This window comes from Sitophilus oryzae, unplaced genomic scaffold, assembly GCF_002938485.1.
Source record: "Sitophilus oryzae breed Bouriz unplaced genomic scaffold, Soryzae_2.0 scaffold_1171_pilon_pilon, whole genome shotgun sequence".
Classification (NCBI taxonomy): domain Eukaryota; kingdom Metazoa; phylum Arthropoda; class Insecta; order Coleoptera; family Curculionidae; genus Sitophilus; species Sitophilus oryzae.
The window spans coordinates 399,025-415,784 of NW_022145806.1; the positions used below are offsets into that span (position 1 = coordinate 399,025).

Consider the following 16,760-nt stretch of genomic DNA (forward strand, 5'->3'; position numbering starts at 1 on the left):
TAGGTTGGTTATGTAGATTGCATCAATTTTTGATTAATCTACATTACACTTTTTCATAAATATTTTAAAAGTCTCTAGAGTCATTCGTATGTATTGAAAAAAATATTTCATTATCATTTTTTAATTTTTGAAATATATGATAATTGATAATACTCCCTATAAGTTATTCTTTCACTATTAAGGGAATGTATCCCAACTCATTTTCTCTTTAATTTTGTAAAAAGAGAATCCAAAGCGATCAGATCATCATGTGCGGAAATACGACATATTTGCGGGAATATTATAACATAACTGGCACTTTACAACACAACCGTATTTCTCACTTTTACCAGTATTCACTATGTACTATCTCGGCGCAAGAAAACGGCTCAGATCGGCGCCGACTACCGGTAAGAGGAAAACCTTCTTGCACTGTGTTTCTACACTAAGGGTGTTCCAAGCTCCTGAGCCATTCCTGGGTAGAATAAAGAAGTTTTATATCGTCACAACACTGAGGTTCTCGAACGCTTCACCAAGAAGAATCTGCCCAAATGGATAAAGAGAATGATATTGAGTTGGTATAAATGTAAATATATGTATGTTATATTTTTGGACGGCAATGAATGAACAATAGTAATTAAATATTTAGTTTTCAAAAGTGTTGGTGGATCATATTTGACAATTTTTAATCACCTAATTAAATTATATTTTGCTAAAATTAACACCATTCCCCGCTCTGTACTAATATTTTGTATACAATTATGTTGCATGGAGTTAATAAAGATTTATTTATCTACACTTCATATGCACGCATATTATTATTATATACTACCACTACCTACCAAACAATACTAAATTGAATAAAATATTACTGTAGCTCGAGGTCATTATTTCAACAATTAAATTACAGTCCTCTTGTTTATATCTAGAATATACACTGCCTGCAACCCGATCGAGCTGTTATAAATTATATAGATTACTATAACCTGAATATTTCATTTTATCGCCCGACACGATCTCAAGGTGGTACTACAGGTACTTGCGATTATCTGAAATATTTCTTGATAGGGAAAAAACGGGGTTTACTGTTTTCGTACATTAACGTTGGTTGCGTTCGTGAAATTATATACAAAGTCAGCTGGCAGCTAATAGAAATATTAATATTTGTTTACGTTTTGCTCGTTTAATTAGTTTCGTTAGGAGATAAAATTTATAGGAATCAGTGGCGTAGTTAAATTAAATGAAATTAAATAAAGCTTAAATGTGGAAAACGATACAACAGCTACAAATTTCGTCTTCTGTCAACTTTCAAACTACTTAGCATGTTTTCAATACCCTCCAAAGTACCTTCTTCTTTTAGGACAACTATCGCCTGTTGAATACGATTAACATCAATAATCAGTGCTAGTAAAAAATTAGCGTTGATAAATATCATTTCAGTTGATTACGCAGTCACACAAAAAAAGTAGTCTATGCTTTTTACCCAGACCATCATATCCTATAATATTTTTCGACGCTGAGCACGAATCCGCTATCAGAATTACGCCATCACGTCTCATTTTTTTCTAACCACAAAAACTTGGTGAAAATCCGTGAAAATTCAGGAAAATGTAATAGGAGAAAATAAAGAAAATTCTCATGTATAACACTATAACCTAATGTAAATGGGCCTGATAAACTCAAAACGCCCTAACAGAATTGAGCTAGCTCTCTCATATTTTTTATAACCTCAAAAAACCTACAAGTCATTATTTTCGAAAATCACACGGATCTTAACTAAAGTTGGTATAGGAGTTTTTTGGGTCGCTGATCATGAATCTGATGTCGGATTGGCAGAATTCAAAATGGCGAATCCAATATGGCCGATGCGAATTTCAAAAAATGCACTTGACAAAGGTTAAGTTAGGTTAGGTTGCTGGGGTTTGGGATCATGTTTGATCCCTCACTTGCCTTGGACCCATTGCAATACCCCTGTTATTGTTGTACCAAACCTTCCTCTCATTATTTCTTTGCGTTAAAGCACTTCCAGCTCTTTGCAAAGTTCCCGATGTCGCTGATGTTGGCTTCTGCTGCTTCGTCTACTCCCTCCAAAAAACCTTGCCCTAAAGTCTTGTAGCGTCGGTATTCTAGTGCCGGACAGTGGCACAGCAGGTGCTCTATGATTTCTTCTTCCTTTCCGCATTCTCTGCAGTAGTCGTCGTTGGAAAATTTCCATCTCACGAGGTTTACCCCCGTGGGACAGTTTCCAGTGACGACACCTACAAGTGGCAGTTTTTTGGGTCGCTGAACGCGAATTTGGAATCAAATGGATCACTGCTCACAAGTCTGACGTCGGATTCGCAAAATTCAAAGTGGCGGATCAAATATGGCCGACGCGAATTTCAAAAAAAAACACACGGATCCGAACAAAATCAGTTTATGGGAGATTTTTGGGTCGCTGAAGGCGAATTTGGGATCAATTGGGTCACTGCTCACAAGTCTGACGTCGGATTTGCAAAATTCAAAATGGCGGATCAAATATGGCCGACGCGAATTTAAAAAAAAACACACGGATCCGAACAAAATCAGTATATGGGAGATTTTTGGGTCGCTGAACGCGAATTTGGGATCAATTGGGTCACTGCTCACAAGTCTGACGTCGGATTCGCAAAATTCAAAATGGCGGATCAAATATGGCCGACGCGAATTCCTAATCCAAAAAATGATGACAGAAAATACAATTAACCTGTGAATTAAAATGTCAGACAACTGTCACTATTATGTATCTTCTCGATTAACTTCTCTAAAAAAAACTAAAAATAACACAAATCTAAAGTACATAGAAGACGTTCTGCCAGTGTACACGGTGTACTAGTAGAGATACAAAATCATTTAAATGGTGATCAAAATACCATCTTAAAAGTAACTTCTGGTTAAAAAGTTTTTTTGGAAAAACACGAGAAAAAACAACGATTTTTTTTATGACTGACTCTATTTGTTAAATCTATACTTTTATTGTTTTACACTCGATTTTACAAGGTAGTGATATCAGATTTTCAAACGGACTTCTAATCTTTGAGCTCTATCGTCAACTCTCTTGTTTTAAAGATGACCCCTGTTTTTTTTTGTTAAGAATTGGATGAAAGCTTCTAAAGTCCCAAAAGTATCGCACTTAGTATTTAAAATATAGAATATTCAGGAAATTTAATCATTGAACTATTTTTGATCAGTATTCTTTAAGTATATGCAATCTGAAAATTAACACCGAACCTTAAGAGTATTTTAATATATTGTGGTTGATTTCTATACTTTTCTGTTCTAAGATAATTGCTCATATTAAAAAATATATTAATTCAAATTGCTTTGATATTTAGTGCTAATCGAGAGCCGCCTAATGCCGCCAAAATATAGAATAATAAAATAATGACCAAACTAGAAATTATATTTAGAAAAAGTAATAATAATAATAATAATAGCTCCCGTATATAGCGTTTAACGCCTTGGGAGTAGCAAGGTACAGCTTGCCATACTAGAGCCGTTGGTATACAAGGAGGTAATGTGGCTATAGCACTACGCTTCAACAGCCTATTATTACCTCAGGAGTGTGAATCCCAAGTACTCATTTAAGGCTGAGTCGACCTAGGTACCCAAACTATTTTTTTTTTAAATAGTCGGCTGATGCAATGCCGGGTGTGGGAATCGAACCCACTACCTTGAGATTGGTAGACGACAGCCTGTACCTCTACGCCACCGGGAACCATTTAGAAAAAGTACAATCCAAAAAATATCAAACCCATAGTCATATCATAAATTTCAAGCATGAAAACTAATGCATAGAAAAATATCCCACCACTAAAACTATTAATACACTTCGAAAATACTTTCAAGAGGTAAAGAACTACCGGAAGTTTTTAACCGGGCTTTTGAAACAGGCCTAAGCCAAACATCGCCAGGTAAAGTCCATTTGCACCATAAGGAAAACCCGTCAAAACCTATTAAGAACGGCGAGAAGATCTTTTCACGCAATACAATTTAACGAACTTGAACAGAATTCTATTGTCTGGGCTGTTAGGTTGGTTTCTGCGAATCTATTAAAAAGCTGGTTTCTAGCTGGAATGTTACTTAACTTCTAACGTATGTGGTAAAAGACAAAATAAAGAACTCTATCGAATATCTTAAAAATAAATAAAACTATGTTATTTATCGTTAATAGCAAATATGCATAGCTGAAAATTTTACAGCTATAACAGAAAACGTTGAAAAATCTACAACCTAAATTTGTCTAGTATGTGAATAACTAATTTCCGGTTTGAGGATTTGAGAGCATTATGAAGAAGTTATGATAGATAATGTTTCTAATATAATTTTTTGTATGTTAAATATACTTACAGATATTGAACAAATTTAAGAAGTATCAATAGGTTTTTTCCCCAGTTCTTTCTGAGTTGAACAAACAAATAACATTAAGTACCTACCTAAAAATATCGTTATGCTTTTAACTGTGCTTTCAATGTTCTATTGCTCTTTCTGTTGCTAGAGTGTTATATTTCTTAATTTATTCATGTTAAAATAAATTCAGTTGTTGAAATCGAGTCGAATTCAAAAGCAAAAAAATGCTTTTTTAACTTTTTTTTTATTTTTATTTTATTTACTCATTACAAACACTTATTGAGGTAGCTACATGCAAAGGCCTAAAGAAAACAAATACAATTACAATTACTTAAAACTAGACATGTACTACAAAAGTACATAAAAATAATATAAATAAAACATATATAATAATAAATAAAGTAAATAAGTAACAAAGTACATAACATTTAAAATGTGCAATAAAAAAAACAATGAAAAAAAAAAACAATGAAACCTATCACACCAGATTTGTCTCCTGATGCACCAACAAGATGCGCCTAAGTTCGCCAAACTTAATGCTAAACATATCGGGAATTGTGTTCCCAGACAACATATCATTACAAATGGTGAGCATAAACGTGAATGGCGAGGGGCTTCCACCCTCAATATAAAAAAGATTAAACTCACTCACTCTCAACCTAATCTTTGGTACCCTAAATTTGATGCTATTAATCAGACCACAGTCAGATCTTCAAGATTTGACGCATATCACTTCTTATAATAGTAGGAGTATTTTATTACTCTCTATGATATCCTATTATCTCAGAAAACACTTATTGTACTACCTTTATTAAACTTTTCCTCATTACATTTTTATTACTCTCATACAGTACTTTATTACTCCCTATGATATCCTATTATCTCAGAAAACACTTATTGTATTACCTTTATTAAACTTTTCCTCATTACATTCTATCATTTCAGCGTTTTCCACTAAACGAAGAAGAATGAAGGATAACTGGATAATAATTTCTTCTTCAATTAAAATCTTAAACGATTAATACGTAAATCGTTTAGTTTTATGTTACACATACTATCTCTCTTCTGTAACTTCTATATCCAATTTAAAAGACACACAATATTCCTGACACTATTCAATAAATTCCTCGATAAATTCGTTTGTTTCACTTTATTTTTTGGAAACTGCAATTATAACAATAACACAACAATAACAAGACAGTGTCTGACCGCATGTTCCAGCTATTTATGAATGAGATGCTCAGTCTATATTTTATTTTAAGTCTATGTTTACAATCCTTTGTGAATCATAGTTATGTTATGTGTAATTGCTAACTAAACATATACTATATCAAACTCTATACACCAAAATAAAATACACATCTAAAGGTCCGAAACCATCTTGTACCAAGCAAGATTTATCAGTTTATCTTTGAATTTATCCGAACTCTACACAACGAAAGGTACTCCGAACTCAGCACTTTAGATTTTTATGTACCTGTGCACACTACACCAACTCAAATGGTTTTGGCCTCCTCAGCCACTGGGGCAGATATAACTCATTATTTAGGAGTTCAATAATCTTAACTTTTGGACTATAATAAAGACTTTCTTTCACAGAAGTTCTTCATGCTTCTTCTTCACATACTCTGCCTGGACAGAGTATGACAGACTGTCCATTTCAAATTTGTGTTCAGAATCGTGTTCAAATATTTTTCAGTGTTAGTTAGTGTTTAACACCACCGATTTAAACAGAATATACTTCTTATACTTTGCAATAGGTATGTTTTTTTTTCATTCTGCGGTTTGGTTTTAAAACGAAATTATATTGACTTTTTCCAGACTGATGCAGATTTACCTTTTTTAATTTTGTGTAGATTTTTTGTTTTAACTTCTATATAAATAAAATAGATGTTTTCTGTAATTTACGTATATGTCAAGGGATTATGCTGGGTTTGAAGTTGAGTCTGAGAAAACCGGAACTATAATAAATTTATGAAGTGGTTTATACTTTGGATGATATCTACCTAGTACAAATAAAAAGAAAAGAAAGAGTTTCTATAAACATATGCCATAAGATGCTTCCAGAGGAAGTTGAAAACGTAGATAAAATTACTAAAATTGACGTATCGATTGACGTATTCAATTGTTTTTGGTTACTTCCTGTTTTACCGGAGATGATTACAACTTTTGATTTTTAAATGGCAAATCTATGCGCCACTGACTTTTTTTTCTTGTTTCTTGTGTTAGCACAATCTAGGTTGTTTAATGCCGATTCTTGGTATTTTGTCGATTTCGGTATCCTTGACAAAATAAACGCAATTTTATTAATTTGCCTTAATCCAAGTCTAATGACAACCATTAAAAAAATGTAATGTCATTAACTGGCCAAAGTCTTAAATAAGTACATATTGATTCCTCATCAAAAAATATGAAAAAAGTTCTTATAAATATGAGAGCGGAAGCGGAAATGCACAGTTTTTAAGTTACAAGGGATGTTAAAACTTTAAAAAAATAGGTAATCTGTAATTATCTTAAATACCATTATTTGTTTTGAATATGTATTAAAATATTTTTATTTTTTCAAATAAAAAAACGAGATTTAGTATGTTAGTATATGACATAAATTAGGATCAAAGACATTATTCTATGATTAGGATTAATTGACGTATTCAATTGTTTTTGGTTACTTCCTATTTTACCGGAAATGATTACAACTTTTGATTTTTAAATGGCATCTTTGATATATTTTTACTCTATTCGATAGAAAATCACTCTGAATACGAAGTACCAAGTGTGTGGTACCAAATTATTCGTAAAAAATGCTTTTTCAAATATGCTAATGAACCACCCTGGTTCCATTTGAAAAAATTGAGATATGTTTAAAAAAACGATTTAGGCATCTTTTAACCGGCCAGGACAATACACGAAAAACACTAATATACTTTTCCAAGGCTCCTTGATTAAAAATTAATGTTTTTGCCATAACCATGGCACTCTAAAGCCTAGTTCATGCACTTGCGAATTGCGATTTATGAATTGCGAAATGCGTTCTATTTTCGTTCTGATTGGCCACCTTCAAGGAAGACCTTGAAGGCCACCAATTGCAATAACGCAAACAGAACGCATTTCGCAAGTGCATGAACTGGGCTTAAATTGAAATTTAAAATACGATTGTTTTGTAAGCCAAAATGTTAAAAGTGAACATATGATATGTCATTTTATTCAAAGTGTCATATTCTATCGAATAAAGTAGAAATATACTAAGGATGTCATTTAAAAATCAAAAGTTGTAGTCATTTCCGGTGAAACAGGAAGTGACCAAAAACAATTGAATACGTCAATCCGTCCTAATTTATGTCATATACCAACATTCCAAAGCTCGTTTTTTTATCTGAAAAAAATAAAAAGTAATAGGGGTGAGCCACTTTGGAGACGCACCCGGTATTTTATATCTTTTTAAAAATATTGGTAAACCTGGGTAAACCATTTTCCTTGAAGTTTCCTATTTTTACATACATTATTTTAATGCCAAAGCGAATGGTGATGTAAAAATCTGTAATAGTTCTGACAGGGTACGTTTCATTAGAGGGTAGTTTCCCACAAAATCGTTTTTATCTTAATTGAACATAATAACAGTAATTTCAACATACTTTTAACACAGCTTTTCATATCAAAAGGTAGGATTTTTTAAGTAAGAAATGCGCCTACCTACTCTTCGTTTAGTTCGAAACCAGTTACCAGAGGGGCGCTAAAAATGTTCAAGAAATATTCCAAGCGAGGGCTATAAGGGCTATAAAAGCTTGCAAGGGTCGTAACTTTCTCAGGAGGTATCATCCAGGCATATGTTTATAGGAACTATTTCTTTTTTTTACCCACTGAAATTTGATACACTATTTTTTAACATCAGCGCCATGTACGAGTATACTTTTGCATGAAATTTGTAAATGAAATTAAAAATCTACTTACGCACTGGCACCTTCTTGGGATCGAACTTCTCCACTTTATCCCCCAATACGACCAGCTTCACCTTCACCTTCTCGCACCTCCCGTAGATGAGCTTCAGCTGGTCTCCCAGCTCCTTGAAGATATCGTCCGCGACCAGGGACAACGAGGCCAATTGTTTCAGAGCGCTGCACAGGGTGAAATTGGTCACCGCCTCCAACTCGCCATCGTTTACGCGCACAGAACCGTCCTCGTTGAAGAGCTGCACCCTGGACAACAACCTGGGCTCGACAACTCTCTGGACGAACGGCATGATTACGGAGATCCGGATAGACTGAATCAACCAAAGACATCACAAGGGACGGTCACAAGGATGGAAGAAACATTGAGGAGGTGTAATTCACTTCATTTCCGAAACCGAAAACACTCATAGCACTTCAGTTTCACTTCAAAACAAAATACGATAGCAACCTGTTGATTATCACCGAATTTCTACTTTTTAACGAGTTTCACTTGGTTAATTAAATCGATGTGCGACACTAGCATCGTTACTTAATAGATTGCGTCAGGTTTATTGTAATGCATTTTTAAAAAAAGTTTTTGCGTGTACGAAACGCGTAGAAGTACGTGATGTGGATAAAAAGTGACGTAGTTATTCAACGCACGCGAACCGGCAAACGAATGACGGCCGGCGAAGAAGCGCGCGTTTGAGGACCCGCGTTTCTGATTTGAAAGTGCGACGTTGCCATGGTCGGACAAGAAATCGTAAATTTAATGATTTTGATTTTTGTATTTAATAATCATTCGTTATGGCACTGAAATTATTTTTCCGTGCATTTTCTATTATTTGTTTTAAAGTAATTTTAAATTAATACAGGTTTTTGTGCTTTAAAAGTAAGAAAATGTAATGTTTATGGAACTTAAGCCAGTTAGTTCTGAACCAATTTTCTACTATTATTTTAAGAGAGGAAAAATTTATATTACAATGTAAAAAAAAATTGTTAATTTGTACACCATACACCAAATATATTTTTGATAACCATTCGTGAAGAAAAAATATTCATCTTTTTGTCAAAGAAGCTTCTTAGAACTTTTACAGTTTATTACTACTTATTGTTATTAATTTTATTCATCAGTGTAGGTGTTAGTTTATTTGCTTTTTTAAATAAGGTGCAACTGATAAATTTTAAACTCGTCACGTAATAAATATTTCCTTGTTAATTTTATAAAAGACTTAAATCTTTTAAAAATTTTATGTCTTTTATAAGATGACTTAATAAGTCATTAAAAAAAGATTTAATTTTTTTGAATGACTTAAATATTTTCTAAAAAGACTTAAATCTTTTTTAATGACTTAAATCTTTTTTTTATTTTGGAATAAAGAGTTCAATCACAAGTCATTTTGAAAACAACTTAAATTTTAAGTCTTAAGTCAGTTTTCGAAATATGACTGAAAATCAAATGATTTAAGTGATTAAAGTGATTAATAGGATCCCCAAAGTCTGGAGGAAGAGCAAAGTCATCGCTATCCCCAAACCTGGAAAGAGTTTGGACGACCCCAGACGACCTCAAAAATTTTAGGCCTCTATAAACTGTTTGAGAGAATGTTATTAAATCGTATCAGCCCTAACATCGACGATCAGCTAATACCGGAGCAAGCGGGATTCAAACCGGGAAAGACCTGCACTGCTCAAGTTCTGAACCTCACACAACACATTGAGAATGGCTTTCAAACAAAAATGGCTTCCGGAGCTGTCTTTGTTGACCTGTCGTCAGCATATGACACAGTAAATCACAACCGTCTGATGTATAAGATTTGTCAAATGACGAAGGACTACCAACTTGTACAAGTCATCCGCACCCTGCTTTCTAGCAGACGTTTTTTTGTCGAATTGGGTGGTGATCGAAGCCGCTGGAGGATTCAAAAGATTGGCTTACCACAGGGGAGTGTTTTGGCTCCAACTCTTTTCAATATCTATACAAATGACCAGCCGCTGAGTCAACACATCAGAAGCTTCATTTACGCAGATGATTTAGCAATAGTTAGCCAAAATAAGGATTTCTGTAAAGTTGAAGATAATTTAACATTACACCTGACCGCGCTAACCCAATATTACAGAGATAATAGCCTTAAACCAAACGCCTCGAAGACTGTCACTAGCTTGTTCCATCTAAATAACAGGGAATCTAACAGAGCTATAAATGTCAATTGGAACGACCAGCAACTCAGATTTTGCCCACGGCCAACTTATTTAGGTTGTCACATTAGACCGGACCCTGTCATTTAAACATCATGTCGAGCAGACTAGGGCCAAGATATCTATAAGGAACAACCTGTTGGGAAAGCTGGCAAGCTCCACCTGGGGTGCTAATCCACACACACTAAGAACTACTGCTCTTGCACTTTGCTATTATGTTGCCGAATATGCCGCACCAGTTTGGGAACGCTCCTGCCATGCCAAAAAGATAGACCCGATGCTGAACCAATCGTGCCGTCTAATCACCGGATGCCTAAAACCCACATCGACCCAACAGCTACACCTCCTCAGCGGGATAGCTCCACCCCACACAAGGAGACAATTTTCCAGCATGAAAGAGAAACAGCAAGCCCTTTCCGATACCCGGCACCCGCTCTTCGGACAACACGCCGCTGGGCCCAGGTTGAAATCCCGAAAAAGCTTTCTTTCTGCCGTCCAGCCACTTGATAGCAGCACGACATCCGCAAAGAGACTGGAGTTGTGGTCAGCAACTTCAACAACACCAAATGAATTTGCGCTAAGGCCAAAAGAGAGCCTACCACCTGGTGCGGAACAGGCATGGCCGGTGTGGAGAAGTCTGAACCGTTTGCGTACTCAGGTTGGCAGATGCAAGACAAACATGAACCAGTGGGGCTACCTTGACGGATCTGTACCCTGTGAATGCGGAGAGGAACAAAATATGAGACATCTTCTCGTATGCCCAAATCTCCCAAACATATGCAATCAGAGTGATCTCGCGGAGAGAAATACCAACGCTCTGGAGTGTACCAAGTACTGGATATCCTGTATATAACTGCTGTATGCATATATATTTTTTTTTAGTTTGTCTAATTCTGTACAAGTATTGTTCCTATTTATGTTGATTGTTTGACTACGTTTTTTTTAAATGTATGATGTGCCTTTTTTATTAATTTAGCCCTTTTGTATATTTTATATATATTTTTGTGTTTTTTATTGTTTTTATATATACTGAGTTGGACACGAGTAAATAAATAAATAAATTAAAATGATTTAAGTCAAAAAAAGACTTAAGTTTTCCGTGAGCTTACAGCTCTGAAGAGCGATATATTTTAATGGGACGTGCATACGATTTTTCACGAAATATTTTTCTATAAAAACTATGCGCCTTTTTTTCTTTTGTTAGAACAGTTGTCCAGGTCGTTTAATTTTAATGCCGATCTATTATATCTTGATATTTTGTCGGTTTCGGTATCCTTGAATTAATAAACGCATTTTTATTAATTTGCCTTAATCCAAATCCTAATGACAACCATTAAAAAAAAATAATGTTAATATACAGGGTCCGGCAATAGTGCGTCGGGCTTCAAACCTAAAGTATGTACGAGGATGTATTTCCGGAAAATATTTTAACTTCTATAGGGTGGCTCAAAAAAGTATGAGTGAATCTGGATATTTTTTTTTAAAATAGAACACCCTGTATATTATTTCATTTTTGTCTTCCTTTCAGATCACTGATTGATGAGAGGACTCATTTAAGACTTTGAACAGTTATACAGGGTCCGGCAATAGTGCGTCGGGCATCTGTAGCTCCTAAAATAAAAAAACTTGGGAATTTTGTTTAAGTGCAAACCTAAAATATGTACTAGGATGTATTTCAGGAAAATATTTTAACTTCTATAGAGTGGCTCAAAAAAGTGTGAGTGGATCGGGATGATTTTTTTTAAATGAAACACCCTGTATATTATTGCATTTTTGTCTTCCTTTCAGATCACTTTACATAATCCTAAGATATGAGTAAATCTATTTCGATAGTTTCAGAGATATTAAAAAATAAATCAAAAGTATATATTTTTCAACCCTTCTTAAAAGAAATATTAAAAATACAAGAACTGTTCTGAAATCAAAACTATATTAGATATTTACTTTAGAGGGTCTGTTCTTACTTTGCTATAAATATGGTAATCGTAAATCATACAGGATGTTCAATATTTTAGGCCAAACTTTCAAAAATATAAAATCATTTTTCTTCGTTATTTTAAATGGAACACACTGTGTATTATTTTTTTAATTGATGGAGAATTAAAAAATTAACATTTTTTGTATTTAAAGTATTTCAAAATTTTTAATAGTTTTCCGGATATACGCAGTATTATTTCATATGGCGCTTTCAATGGACTGGATTTTGAGAGAAAAATCATTGGGTGGCTTTGATAAAAATTTACTGTGGAAAATGCCATATGAAATACAAAACCGGGAATATCTGCGAAACCGTTAAAAATTTTGAAATACTCTAAATGCAAAAAATGTTCATTTTTTAATTCTCCATCTAATGAAAAAATAATATACAGGGTGTTCGATTTAAAAAAAAACAAAGAAAAATTATTTTATATTTTAGAAAGTTTGGCGTAGAATTTTGAACATCCTGTATGATTTACGATTTCCATATTTATAGAAAAGTAAGTACAGACCATCTAAAGTAAATATCTAATATAGTTTTGATTTCAGGACAGTTCATGTATTATTAATAATTTTTTTAAGAAAGGTTGAAAAATATATAATTTTTATTTATTTATTAATATCTCTGAAATTATCGAAATATATTTACTTTTTTTTATATTTAAGGAAGCCGAAAATGTAATAATATACAGGCTGTTCCAAAAAAAATCATCCCGATCCACTCACGCTTTTTTGAGAGCCGCCCTATAGAAGTTAAAACATTTTCCTGAAATACATCCTAGTACATACTTTAGGCAACTGTAAAGGCTGATTCATGGTACACCGGGCCGTACCCGAGCCAGGCACGTTCCGTAAAGTAGACACGGTAGTAGAAGCTCGGCCCGTGCTCGGCTTAACATGAATGCATAGGTATAAATACCATTTGACAATGTTTGGCCGTGCCTTCACCGTCGCACGGCCCCGGCCCGTCACGGTGTACCATGAATCAGCCTTAATCTTTGCTTTAGGTTTGCACTTAAACAAAATTCCCAAGTTTTTTTTATTTTAGGAGGTACAAATGCCCGACGCACTATTGCCGAACCCTGTATACCTCTGTTCAAAGTCTTAAATGAGTCCTCTCATCAAAAAATATGATAAAAAGTTCCTATTAAATATGGGATTTTTAAGTTACAGGATGTTAAATTTAAAAAATATAAGAAAGTATTTTGTAATTACCTTAAATACCATTATTTTATTAAAATTTGCTGGAGGTAGTAGCACTGAATATCAGTGTTATAAATTTTAATAAAATATAATAATAAATTAGATGCAAAAAATAATTTATTAATTAATTATAATTCGGTTAATTGTAGTTAATAAAATTGCGTTTATCTCATCAAGGAGATCAAAATCGACAAAATATCAAGATGCAACTTTTAATCGCCATTAAACGGCCTACACAATTTTGCTAACAAAAGAAAAAAGTCAGTGGCGCACATGTTTCTTCTAGAAAAATATTCCAGTGATAACCCATGTGCACGTCCCTGGTGAATCTGTCCACAGTCTCCACACGCTCCACACTCCTAGTGCACAGCCACACAGAAAGCGTTTTTTGCGTTTTTAGCGTGAAGCGTCTTAACAAAATAACAGGATTATATGTATAGGAGTGGCCCCACCAAAAGCGTCTAGCGTTCGGCGTGTCTCGCAAAAAACGCAAATGAAAACAAATCGATTTGTTTTCTGTAGCGTCTTTAGCGTTTTCTATGAGACCCCGTCATAGGTGGACGTCATATTTAATAATACAATAAAAACAAATTAAATAGTATGCATTTTTTTTTCATTTTAGGATATTATGTAAAAATATTATTATAGAGAACATCTACTGTTTAGGAAGATTCTATTAAATTCAAAAATTTGAAGGAAATGTTTGAAAAAATAATGTAGTTCGAAATGTTGAAACAGTAATAAATTAAAGGAATATTTTACGTGTAAAAAATAGTTTTTATGCGTAAAAAGTGTTTTTTTTTCTGCGTAAAAAAGTTTTTTTTAACAGAAACAAATAGCTTTTGACGCGTAAAAAACTATTTGTTACGCGTAACAAATAGTTTTTTAAACGTAAAAAATATTTTTTTTCTGTAAAAAAGTTTTTTTTATAAAAATATAGAAAGAACTTGAAAGTTTTTGACGCGTAAACATTATTTTTTTACGTGTTACAAATAGATTTTTACACGTAACAAATAGTTTTTTACACGTAAGAAATATTTTTTTTGGTGTAAAAAAGTTTTTTTACCAGAAACAATAAGTTTTTGACGCGTAAAAATGAGTTTTTTACGTGTAACAAATAGTTTCTTACACGCAAAAAATATTTATTTTTTTGGGTAAAAAAGTTTTTTTACCAGAAAGAATAAGTTTTTGAAGCGTAAAAATTAGCTTATTACGTGTAAAAAATATTTTTTTACACGTAATTTTTTTTGCGTAAGAAAGGTTTTCTACCAGAAACAATAAATTTTTGGCGCGTAAAAAAAGAGTTTTTACCTGTAACAAATATATTTTTACACGTAACAAATATATTTTTACACGTAACAAATAGTTTTATACGCGTAAAAAATAGTTTTCAACCAGTAACAAATTGTTTTATACGCGTAAAAAATAGTTTTTTACGTGTAACAGTTTTATTGGCGTAAAATATTAAAAATAGTTTTTTACGTATAACAAATGTTTTTTTTTACACGTAGTAATTTGATTCACTTTTACAAAATTTGTATTAAAATATCAATATTTTTGATAAACACGTGGACTGCTCCACAAATACCTACACGTCGCGTCACTGCGTATTTCTAAGGCGTTAACACGTTTCGTTACAACGAGCTCATGTGTCAGGGCCGTCTCACTAGCTCGTATGTCACGGCCTTGAATTTTTACTCGTAGCGCGCGTAAAGAAGTTTCACTCCAAAGTGTTTCATAAATCATGTCCTAAAATTGCATTAGCAACTAGAAATATTTACTATTCTATTATATAATTATAATTATTTATTACATTATATTATAATTATAACAAGTACTAAACACTGCAACATAAAAAAACTATACACATAATATAAACTAAAATTCGTAAAATAAATGGCAAAAAATAATTATTATTTTTACACACACCCCTGGCACTAGCAGTAGATTGTGTTTGTCTCCGAATATATGCCCCGGCCCGTCCACAATTCAATCCCAGCAACTTTTATCTTCGTCTCTTCAACGCTTCAACGACGCCGATCTCGCCTATCTCTTTCTCACAGGATTGATTGTTGGACGGGCCGGGAATACACGAGCTTGCGACGTTACTAATTGACATCTTGATAGAAACTGCAGACCTGCCGCGTCTTTTGCGTGTTTTTAATGGACACAAATCGAAAAAAGCACTTAAAACGGTAAAATCGCAAAAAGCGCTTGAGACGCAAAAAACGCAAACCGCTACAAACGCTTTCTGTGTAGCCGTGGGCTTAGCTCTAAAATATGTAGAACTTAAATGTTTATGAACGCCGGCGCCACCTAATATTTTTTCGTCTACTTTACCCACTGTTTGAAAGAGGAAAGAGCCATGTAGAATAGAATACACCGAATATCTGCAAAACCGGTAAAAATTTCAAAACAGTTTACATCCAAAAAATATACAATTTTTAAATCTACACTTCGAATAAAAGTAACATACAGGTTGTTCTCAAAATGCTTCTCAAAATATTTCCGCTTTTAAAAATTTTACATACACAATAATAAATTAATAAATTTAATAATATTACAATTTTAACAATTTTGAAATCATATTTTGAATACCCTGTACCAATTTACAATTACAATAATTTTAATAAAGTAAGCGCAGATCCCCCACGCAACTATAGTTAACATGTAGTATAGTTTGGTTTTCGTAATATTTGGCAACATTTTTAAAGGCTCAGCTTTTTGAATAGGCTGCAAAATATAATAAGTAGGTATATTTTTTTATGAAATAGATTTATATCTCTGGAATCAAAACACAAATTTAATTATATACTTATGTACAATAAACTACAACAAATTAGTATTCCATTTAAAAAAAAATCACTTTGATCCCCTCACTTTTTTGGGATATCTGTTTTTCAATTTCAATTGTAAAAAAGATGTCCCAAAAAGAAATTTTCAGTTTCATATTATAGCTAATTTTATTCACCTGTTCGTTCAACAGTTTATTAAGAGTCAATACATAAGTATTTTTGTTTTACTTAAAAAATAATAAACTTAAATCGCTTATCCCCCAATATTAGAATTTTCAAGATTTGTCGATGTATATCTGGTTGCATATGAGAGTAT

The 16,760-nt window shown here is 33.2% G+C and overlaps 1 protein-coding gene across 2 annotated transcripts in view; it reads right to left on the minus strand.

Moving 5' to 3' along the window:
* The window catches only part of LOC115889022, a 335,787-nt gene extending 326,849 nt beyond the window's left edge, over positions 1-8,938 (minus strand). For both annotated transcript variants that reach the window (XM_030908938.1, XM_030908930.1), the window contains exon 1: positions 8,296-8,938. In XM_030908938.1, coding sequence (XP_030764798.1) covers positions 8,296-8,584 — 289 coding nt within the window. In that variant the 5' untranslated portion in view covers positions 8,585-8,938. The remainder of the gene's footprint in view (positions 1-8,295) is intronic.
* Positions 8,939-16,760: the final 7,822 nt, after the last annotated feature.